The 11968-nt window shown below is 35.2% G+C and overlaps 1 protein-coding gene across 1 annotated transcript; it reads left to right on the forward strand.

Moving 5' to 3' along the window:
- Positions 1 to 3392: 3392 nt before the first annotated feature.
- il1fma (interleukin-1 family member A) lies at positions 3393 to 9052 on the forward strand. The gene is given in 7 exon segments (NM_001290418.1): positions 3393 to 3404; positions 3530 to 3636; positions 3717 to 3813; positions 5601 to 5946; positions 6040 to 6159; positions 6496 to 6635; positions 8804 to 9052. Coding segments are annotated over 7 exon segments (1071 nt in total).
- The last annotated feature ends 2916 nt before the right edge of the window (positions 9053 to 11968 follow it).

Raw genomic sequence — 11968 nt, forward strand, 5'->3', positions numbered from 1 at the left:
TCTGTTGTGAGTTGCAGAGACAGTTTCCTGTTTTGACAGGCAGTAGTGTGTTTTCTGTTCAGAGATGCTCTTCTGCAGACCATTCTCATTTTAGATACTGTTTCCTGTTCTCTGTAATGTGTATTAATATCTGGCAGGAAACACATAGGTTTGTGGAGGAACAAGCAGGAAATGGAAGTAAAGTTAAAGTTGTGTTGTATAACTAATATACAGCACATATGTTTGTATTGTATAGTAGTTTTTGATATTATTTACAAAAAATAAAATTCCCTACCTGAATTGAAAAGATCTGGTTGTGTGTGTGTATATAAATTCCAAAACTGTGGTTATCATCTCTTCAGACTTGTTTGTTACGTGCTGGTGGGAAACCACAGTATCTAAATGTCAGACATTAACCAGAAATTAAATTCTGTATAAATGTTTGTCGAACACACCCAAATGTGTGTGGAACAAACTAAATAATTTCCACTAATAATATTCTTCTCTAGTTATATAAAGCAATTTGATATATGATTTAATATACTTTTTGAATGTTAAAGTATGTGTTTTGCAGTTGCTGTAAGTAGATGTGGATGGATGTGAGGGGATGGATCTGATTGCTTTTCATTGACAAAGTACAAAAAAACCTGTCAAATCTGACAACAGCTATAAACTGATCCAGTGCTTCTTCCTTTGCAGCCAAGAAGTTCCTCTTTTTTGTTCATATTATTATTTTAGGAAGTACATAGGATTGTGGTTTGGGAGTGTAACCGTGTACAGTTAAGACATTATGTTCTTATTTCTTCAAATGTGAAGTGATTTCTATTTTAATGTAAACGTTTGTTTGTTTGTTTGCTTGTTTGTTTTTATTGTTGAGCTACAAAAAAGCAAACTGAAATTAAATGTTTCAATTAAATGTTGGAAACGAATCAGGTTTTGAAAAAAATTACATACTTCCACTTGACGAATAGGAAAAGCAGAAGACATCAGGCTGCAAATCAAATGCTGCAAAGGCAGGTTCAGCATGAATAGTGTATTTTCAGTGTAATTTTTTAATGGCTTTATTGTAATAAGTTCATTAAAATAATATTTGTAGAGTTTCATCTGACAATTTTCTCTACAATTTGCATTTTTCTCAGCCTCCTATGTTTATGTTTAGTTATTAATGCAATAAAAATAACCTATTCTTTGCACAAAGAGTAAAATTACTGAAACTACACACAACAGACTGAGAAAAATGTTCGTTGTGGATCATAATTTCAGAAGGCACTTTCAGAAGGTATTTGCATGTAAAATCATCATATATTTTCAAAAAACTTAGTAGATAGTTTTCGAAAAAATTAGTAGATAGTTGTAGTATTTGTTTCTATGCATTTATAAATATTAGGAACTAAATTAGGAAATTACCCATGGCAACGTTAATGTAATACAGTTTGCTCTATTTACTTTTGGCCCACAGCTATCAATCAAGCTTGGATTTTGGCCCTTCATAAGAAAAAGTTTGGGCACCCTTGATCTAGCGTATCAAAAGTGGAGAGTGTGCAATTCATTCACTCCAGTTTTTGTCGGGACTGGGAATCAAACCAGCAACCTTTGGGTTACAAGTCTAACTCTCTAACCATTAGACCTCAACTGCCCCTAAAATCAGCAATGTCTGTTTTAAAACTTAACTTTCAATAACTGCATCTTCTGTGAAAAAGACAGTACTGCCTCACGCATGAGAAGAGAGTGAAGCGTTCAGTTTTTCTGCTAAAGTCCGGCACATAAATAATGAAATTGATTTGTATGTCCACAACTCTATTTTTAAGGAAATGGGAGATGACTTTAATGCACGTTACACCTAAAACACACCCATAAAGAGAATAAGGGCAATCCTTTCAAACCATGCTCCTGGCATTTCAAATATGTAGCTTAAAATATGCCAACTATCTGAATTTGAAATTGTGTTAATTTGATTGATTAACAATTGTAATTTAATAAAAGTGAATATTAAGTGCCATTAAAATTTGTTTTACATTTGAATCTCTTAATTTGAATTTGAACATCTGAAATTTAAGACAACAGATTTTTTTATGGCAGATTTTTGTAGACGTGTTTTTAAACAGATCTTTTTGTACGGACCATTCATTCATTCATTCATTCATTCATTCATTCATTCATTCATTCATTTATTTTACCAGCTGACTGCTTACCTCCGTATGTACGGCTTTTCTGCTGTTGCCAGTTTGTCTGGTAGCTCAACATGTACCTCTTTACCGCGGTAACCAGTTTGTCCGGTAGCTCGACATGTACGTTAGTGGACTTGAGAGCAGAGTTGACTGCTACAATGAGGTATCAAGTCCAGTGAAGAACGGTTTCAGAAAGCAGGTAAGACAAAAACAGAAGCCAAAAAAATTAAATAAATAAACAAGTAAGTAACAGGGTTAGAATGTGGTAAAATCTGAAAATGTGGTAAAAATCTGGTGAGGGCTTCGGTCGGTCAGTAAGTCAGTTGACAACGGCCTCTGGTGGATTTACATGAAAACAGCAGGCACAAGTGCACTTGCGAGAAATCTGAAAAAGTGAAAAGCTGCAAAAAAATGTAGTTCCTGTGATGTATTTTGCCCTCTCCAGAAATGTATACAGGGGTATGTAGTTTGTTTGAACCTGTGTTGTAAACACCCATACACTATGGATAATTTTGCTTATTCAATTCACCTATTGTGCATATCTTTGAACTGTGGGGGAAACCAGAGCACCTCGTGGAAACCCACGCCAACACAGGGAGAACATGCCAACTCCACACGGAAATGCCAACTAGCCCAATCGCAATCAAACCAGTGATCTTCTTGCAGTGAGGTGACAGTAAAAATCAGTATTCTAAAATTCAAAAGCAAAAACCCAGAGTGTGAAATTCAGATAGAAATTAGGACAAGGGTCATCAACAGGAAGGACCCAACTGTTAATCCCATCTTTAAAATCATAGAAGTGGATTCAGACATGCCTTAAGTGCACCTGTGCTGTGGCTTTCCATAAATGCTAAGAACAATAAAATAGAATCTGCTGTCTTTATCAATAGATCATTGAATCATTGTCTTAATTGATAGTATAAATAGTTTTATTCAGGAACAAAACATTTACTTTAAAATGCACAAATGTTCTATTACAGCATTGTTTGAGACATTTATTGTTGGCAGAAGAAACAAATTGTTACAAATATAATTGACCAAACGCTATCTTATGCCAGCGTATCGGGTTATGATTTCATGTCCTTCCCCAGAGACTTTTACTTCTCTATTTTTAGCCAACCCTCACACTCGGTGACATCAAATGCAGCTTCCTCTTTCTACTAAATTCTCACATTGACTGGACTTCATAAAGCCGTGTGTCAGATTCCGGACTCACAAGTCCTTGTAATATCCACCGAGATCATCATGGCAGCCGAGGTATGTGGAGTTCAGTTTGTTAAATGTGTAGCTGATTATGGATACTGCACTATACATAGACGTAATCAGTATCTTATTTTGAAAACGTATCCATTTGAAAACATTTGACGTGTGGCTTTTTCTAGGGAAGTCCAGTTTGTGGTGGGGTTAAGCTGTTCCACACTGAATGTGCTGGGAAACACTTGTATGAAGTGAAAGGTTTTTTAAACCACAACAAAGGAATGTTTACAAGGTATGTTTGTCTGTTTTTCCTTTATTTATTTATTTCTTCATAAATTCCCATATCCTTAACCTGTCTCCCTTTTTTTCCAGCACGGGAGATAAACTCCTAATGATAAACAACACAAACGTGGAGGATCTGACTCCAACATCATTGGCTGATCTTCTGACTGAAGGATCCGCCTTACTTGTGAGTTGCGCCTTCATTCAAAAACACATTCAAAGTCAAAGTCAGCTTGATTGTCAATTCAACCACATGTGCAGGACATACAGAGAATCGAAATTGCTTTACTCTCAGACCCAAGGTGCATACAGTGGTGGAAAGAGTAGTGAAAAATCATACTTTTGTCAAGTACCATTACTTGCTTAAAAATGTTGTGCGAGTAAAAGTATCTGTTGTAAATATTACTCAAATTATAAGTAAATGTAGCCCTTTTAAAAGTACTCAAGAGTAGTTAGCAGTGAGTATTACGCTGTGAAAGCTGATGCATTAACATGTAATTTGTGGATGTGTGTGTAAACGTAACATTCTGTAGTGCATCTAGTTATTGCCCAGCAGACACACAACGTCATAAGATGTTAATATTAGGTTAGATTTAGGTTGACCAAAATTCAGTGTCTAGCCAGCGTCTAGGGACAACGTTATTTTGATCACTAATAACAACTTCAAATGATATTTGGTTGATTTTAGGTTGTGTTGGAAAGTTACCAAAATCCAATGTCGAGCCAACATCTTAAACCAACGTCATGTTGACATCAAAAACTTTTTTGACATTTATTTGTCAGGTATGGCAGCCAAAATCTAGCATCTGATAGACGTCATAGTGGCAACATCCACACAACCCCAAGCTGCAACATCATTAGACGTTGACATTTGGTTGATTTTAAGTTGGATGCTGGACATTGACGTCGCCTGATGTTGAGTTTTGACATCAAAATGATGTTCATTTTCAAACAATATGCAACGTCCCCACAACGTTGGGGATGTCATGTTGATGTCTTGTGCCTGCTGGGTGTTAAAGGCCATTTCGATTATCATACAGTAAACATCCGTCATCTTCTCATCAGTGACATGCATCTAAACAGTCCGGGTCAATGTGTGTGAAGATTTTTGACATCTTGGCCGCTTTTAAAGCTTCCAAACAGTTTGCTGCAATTATAAAGTGCCCATGTCTTGAAGTAGCTCATTATGATGCAATTTACCTTCTATGTGTGATTTGATTGGACAGGAATCACAGGTTATTTTTTATTAATGCCCATAGAAAAGAAAAAATAAAGTAGTGACTGCAGGTTGAAGGAAAATAGTGGAGTAAAAGTACAGATACAGCACTACAAATGTACTCAAAGGAAAGTAAAAGTTTTTAAAACTACTCAGTAAATTACAATTCCTGAGAATTCCTGCACCAATTGTCCTGCTGTTTTTGTGCTCGGTGCTCTGAAGCGCCGACCAGAAAGTAATAGTTCAAACAGGAAGTGTGCTGGGTGTGAGAGGTCCAGAGTGATTTTGCGAGCCCTTTTACTCACTCTGGAAAAGTACAGTTCTTGAAGTGTAGGAAGGGTATTCGCTGTACTCTACGGAGGTCGGTTTTGGCAGCTGAGACAAACCAGACGGTTATTGAAATGCAGAGTGCAGGTTAAGCCAAAAAAAAAATAATATGATAAAGTGACAGTGTCCTAATTATATACAGGGAGGTAGTATGAGGTAACTAGCAGTCCAATGATACACAAAGTGACCAATGAATGAGTGTGTGTGTTATTTTTCCAATTTAATACACCAAAGACTTCTTTGATTGATCTAACTTACTTAAACGTGACCTTTAATAGAAAGAAGTGAAACTGAATGTTTTTGATCACATGTGCTTGTGTGGTTGTTTCAATACTTTTCCAGGATTACATTGTGAAAGTTTATTTTGGAGTAATTACTCGAGGATTAAAACTTGTGTTCTTTCTTCAATCTTTACTTTAAATCTTTTTTAGACGATACATCACCCATCCAAAAACAAATCAAATGAAGAGTGTGAATCAGAGGAACTCCGTGTCGACAGCAAGGAGCGAACAGTCATGAGTTTCAGCCTGCTGATGGTGAGAGATGTGGAGTTGGAGGCAGATGTGATACCGGAATCAGATTCAGAGTGCGAAGATGAAATCGAAGACAAGCTTTTCAGTGACAAAAATCTGCTGATTGTCTCCATGGAAGATGCAAGCTTCAACATGGTTGTAGCTCGAGGTTGTGACCCTGACAACCCTTGCAATGACTGTGGAAAGACCAACTGCCAATTGAATGAAGTTGTCGTCTTGCCTACAAATGCTAAAATTAGCTCTTGTAAGAAATGTGTTGCATTTATCGCCATTTGACTGTAAAAATGACAAGAATAAATCCTATGCAGAATGTAAATTAACCCTCTATTTTTTTCAGGTTCTGCAAAGGTTTTGCATTTCAAAAAAGAAAAGAAAAACTTGTTTTTGAAGAGTTTATTCAACGAAAAGTATGTCACACCAGATAATCGCCAAATATGTTTGAGTAGCACCATGTCAGGTCAGTATCAAAAAGTATTCTTGTACTCATTTTGAAACTGCCCTATTTCCATAACACTGCTTTATCTTTGCCTGCCCAATCTTTCATCTAAACAAAATTACACTTATTTGTTTACAACTTAGATTTTTAAGTTGCAGTGTGCTACATTATAATAATATTATTTATTTCCCAGTACTGGGTTGTAGCTGGAGGGGCATACGCTGTGTAAAGCATATTCCAGAATATTTGGTACTTCATTCGTCTGTGGGGACCACTGATAATTAAGAGACTAAGCCAAAGTAAAATTAATAAATGAATGAAATATAATTTACAATGCCTCATGTTTTTTTCCACCAGCACCAATTACCATCTACTCTTACCGTGTCAACTCAGTGGACAATCCAGGTGTTCCTGTTGTGTTGAACTTCACTGGAACACAAAACTTTTTCAGCTGCACCACGAAGCAAGGTGCAGACACGAAGATTTTAACCGTTGTGGTAAGTCATTGTTCATTGCTGATGTATTGTTATGTTGAAGATTATAACAGAGTTTAGAAAGCATTATTAGGTCGGGGTTGTGATTTGAGTATTTGAACTCAAGACACTTAAAAATAAATATGTATTCACCCTCACGTCCTTCCAAACCCATTCAGGATATTTCATTAATTCGTTCATTTTCTTTTTTAAGCTTAGTCTCTTTATTAATCAGGGGTCACCACAGCGGAATGAACCGCTAAATTATCCAGCATATGTTTTGCGCAGCGGATGCTTTTCCAGCTGCAACCCAGCACTGGGAAACACCCATATACTCTTGCATTCACACACATACATACACTGACAATTTAGCTTATTCAATTCACCTGTACCGCATGTTTTTGGACTGTGAGGGAAACCGGAGCACCTGGGGGAAACCCACGTGAACACAGGGAGAACATGCAAACTCCACACAGAAAAAATGACTGACCAAGCTGGGGCTGAAACCAGCAACCTTCTTGCTGGGAGGTGATCCTGCTACCCACTGCACCACCATAATGCCACCATTTTTAAAGATTTTTTGTTTTCATTTAGAAAAAACCCCAGTAAAATCTATTTTATCTTTTCCATTCCAAGGTTTTTGTTGCAAAACTCCTGAGGATTTTTTTACAGTATTGCTCAGCAGTTAGCTAGCTATTCAAATTAAAGATTTAATGATTTGGTTTATTAATGTAAAGGCTTGTGCACACCAGGATGATTTCGGCTTGAGCTTATAGTTCGCATTTATCTGTGTTCGTAACCATGTTATTTTCACTGTCAATTAGCAGAGTGGACGTGCAAAATCCCTTCCTAATATTAAAAAGCACTTTGTGAAAATAATTTTACACTTCTGTCACTCGTTTGTTGCACAGAAAAAGCTTCTTTCTTGTTTATTTATTGCATAAGCTTTTTTTAGTTCTGTTTCAAATCCTACAACTACAGCACACATTCAAATGTTTGCAGGAAAAAATTGCAAGCTATGAAATCAAATGAAGTGAAACTTACCATCAAATCCTATCTGAACTGCAGTTCCTGGGTGGTGCTTAAACACAAAATGGTCTAGCCAAGCAAAATAAAATGTTTGGTCCCACTTTATATTAAATGGCCTTAACTAATATGTACTTACACAGGAATTAATAGTTTGTTACAATGTACTTATTGTGTAAATACATGTATGTACTGTGTACTTATGCTTGATTAAATACATGTATGTAATTACATCTGTAATTAACTTTTGTAATTACATTTGTAAATACACTGTTGACCATCCCCTACACCTTAACCCACCCTTAAACCTACCCATGCCACCAAACCTGTTCATGACCCAACCTCTATCCCAACTCAAAAGCACCACAAGTGTTCACAAATACATTATAAACACAGTAAGTACATTGTATTTATTTTTATGTAAGTACATAGTAGTTAAGGACACTTAATATAAAGTGGGACCAAATGTTTTAATGTCAGTTCAGCAGCTAAAGGCTCATGAACAGAAGCACCAATCTCCTTGGTCAACCAGTTTTAATGCAGCGGGTCAAATACATTTATTGCCATTCTTCTGTTAGTGTAAACACTCAAATTATCAGCCTTTTAGTCACAAAGTGTTAAACATCATTAAACATCATTGATAAGTAGGTAACACTTTACAATAAGATTGTATTAATGTTACCTAATTGGTTTACTAACATGAACAAACAATGAACCATACATTGTTACAGTATTTGTTCATGTTAGTTAATGTAAGGTAATGAAAAAACAATTGTTCATTGTTAGTTCATGTTTACTCACAGCGTGTTAACTAATGTAAACAACATGAATTTGGATGTGAATAATGCATTAGTAAATGTTGAACTATGATTAATAGATGATGTACAGGTATTGTTCATAATTACTTAATGTTAGTAAATACATTATCATGAACTAATAAAATCTTATTGTAAAGAGTGACTGATAAGAGCAAGTCAATATATTTCTGGTTTGCACAGGCAACTTTGGTTTAAATAGTATGGTGGTAATTTTTGTTTTTATTATTAGATTTTTGTAATGTCTGAGAATATTTTTTAATGTTAAAGGAATTAAAAGAAATACTACTTCCAAGATACCATAAGCATGTGCTGACTTCCATTAAACATGGTATGTGTGCTGTCTTTCAGTCTTACAGTAAGAGCGAGCTGCAAAAGATCTGCGCCGGGGACACAGAGAAATGGTCACTTGTGTTCTACAAGTCTTGTGGACCAGACTGTTTCCAACGGTTTGAGTCGGCTCTCCACAGAGGATGGTTTATCTGCACCAAAAATATTGCCAACAATGACGCGAATGTGTACATGGGCAAAGGTGTTGAGCGTGACAAACCACTCAACACCTTTTTCGTCATAATTGAGAGTGAGAAAGCGATTTGCTAAAAGCGTCACAGTGATGTAACGTTTTTGTGCAGTAGATGTATACTGTATGTCTTGCATTAAGAGTTATGATATTTTCTTTATGAGCTATTCTCTAATTAATGTCTTACAGACACAATACAGACACAATAAGCTGACATTACTATCTAACACGATCAAAAGCCTATAGTGCTTTATTAAAAGTCTGAATAAATTTTTTGGATTGGCAACTAATCGACAGGCATACTGGTCAGATTGGGGTTTGTTGGAGACTATTCAGGAATTTAGCTTTATGTTGTCACTTATTTCAATTCAAGCGTGATAAGGTTGTCTAAAAGAATTCAGCCTTTTCCAAAGAGTGTTGTGTTTTACTGCCGTTGCAGTATTGCGTAGATATGAATCATAATATTTACTGAAGTTGTTTGTTTTATTTAACCTTGTTATATGCAGTTGTGTTTATCATGAGTGTCATTTTTATATTCAGCTTTTAAATAGATATTTTTGAAATCAGCATGTGTATTTTATTGTATTGATAGAGGGCATCCACAGGGTCTTAAAAAGTCTTTAATTAAAAAAATATATATATTAGGCTGTAAAAGTTTTTGAATTTACTGAAATCTGTGCTGTAGGTCTTAAACGGTTTTAAACAGGTCTTCATTGTTTCTCTGTCTATGTAAAGTTACCCAGTCAGGCTGACCAATCACCAATAATCCATCTCAATAAAGCTTTTAACAACAATGAAATATTTAACTCTATTTAGCTAAAATAGTGGAATTATATTTCTTGCAATAACTTGCAAACGTTTATTATAGATTTAATTTTTTTTTATTTAGATTTGTAAATATTTTAACTAGATTTTGCTTGTTTTGACACAATTAAAATATGTGGTTTTGGAAATAAAGTCTTAAATTTGACTTTAAACCTGCAGATACCCTGTGCTAAATAGTTACTGAAACATTGGTGATGGTTTTTATAGAACTGAAAACATACATTACATTGTTTAATAAATCGTATTACTTTATTTTGATGGTCCCTTTAATGCCTTTTGTAGAATTTAAGTTACATTGCATCTACATTCAAACTAATTCTCATTAGATTATAATGAAACTGTTATGGTTGGGGTAAGGGATAGTGTAAGTTGACATGTACTTGCAAAGTTACTTATAATCAGTTATTTGTCTGTTGAAGGAGCAGTATCAACCGATTTTAAGCAGACATTAATACTAATTAGTATTAGTCTACTAATACTTAAATGAGCAAATTGGCATGTAGTTGCAATGTAACTTTTTGTCAACAAAATGTGCAATAGGGGCATCAAAATAAAGTCCTACCCAATAAACACAGTCAATTTTTATTCACTTCGTCTGTATAAGCTAAAGGCTTGTAAGAACTTGACTGACTGCTTCTGTATCAAATGTATTTGTGTTTGAGTGTTTGTATAGCATGCATCGCCTTATGAAATTTCAATAAAACAAAATTTTAAAAAATAAGTTCAGTGTTTATGTATAATTGTTCATCCGACAATGTGTTTTATTAATAGTTGTGATCATACTTTATAGTATGATGTTTCTGTAGTCGCTTGTTAGCTCTTTATTCATTCATTTGCTTTTCGGCTTAGTCCCTTTATTCATCAGGGATTGCCACAGCAGGATGGACCGCCAACTTATCCAGCATATGTTTTACATTTACATTTACATTTAGTCATTTAGCAGACGCTTTTATCCAAAGCGACTTACAAATGAGGACAAGGAAGCAATTTACACAACTAAGAGCAACAATGAATAAGTGCTATAGGCAAGTTTCAGGTCTGTAAAGTCTTTTACGCAGGGTATGCTTTTTCAGCCACAACCCAACACTGGAAAACACCCATACACTCTTGCAATCACACATACACTACGACCGATTTACCTTATTCAAGTCCCCTGTTTTTGGGCATGTGGGGGAAACCGGAGCACCTGAAGGAAACTCATGTGTGGAGAACATGTAAACTTTATTTTTATAGTGCCTATTGCACATTTTGTTGACTAAAAGTTGCATTGCAACTACATACTAATTAATTCTCATTTGAGTATTAGTAGACTGTCTGCTTCATATCTGCTGATACTGCTCCTTTAACATTTAACTGACTTTGCAAAGTACATGTCAACTTATACTGTCCCTAACCATAACCTCAACCTAACAGTCTACTTATAATCTAATGACAATTAGTTGGCATGTAGATGCAGTGTTACTTAAATTCAACACAATGCATTAAAGGAAGCATCAAAATAAAGTCATGCCAAATACTTTGTAGAAATATATTTATTTTTTTTATTATAAGGTACAATTAAATAAATGCATTTAATTTACTACGGTTGCACAGCTGTTGATCCTAATTATGCTGACGCTAAAGTCCTTGCACCGATTAAAGGCAAAATTCCTTGCTTCATTAACCACTTGCTGTATGAATGAAGTAATAATATAAACACTGTCAAAAGGCTGGGCTGAACACAATACAAATTTAAGTGTATTGAACATAAAACAATTAAGCTGTCCCCCCCAAAAAAACTCAAGAATTGTGTTGATTCAGCTCATTTTAAATATGTACTTTTAACAGCAAACTTTTTTTTTTTTTTGAGTGTAACATGTTTTGCTGAGATGTGAACTCAAAAGAAGTTTTCCACTCCAAGCCAGTTAGGTGGTTAATGTAGATAGAAGTTTTTTTCCCCCTATGTGGTTAATAAAACTTTCCCTGCTTCATTAACTACATGCTTGGTAAGGAAAAACTTTTTAGGGGAAATCTTTTAAGTGCACACCTTGCAGGGTGGAGTGACACATACTTTCTTATGTCTTTATGATTATTAAAAAAAAGTTGAATGTTTACGATGGTGCAGTAAATAGCACGAACACCTTACAGTAAGAAGGTTGCTGGTTCGAGCCCGGCTAGGTTAGTTGGCATTT

This window comes from Danio rerio, chromosome 11 (assembly GCF_049306965.1).
Source record: "Danio rerio strain Tuebingen ecotype United States chromosome 11, GRCz12tu, whole genome shotgun sequence".
Taxonomy (NCBI): Eukaryota; Metazoa; Chordata; class Actinopteri; order Cypriniformes; family Danionidae; genus Danio; species Danio rerio.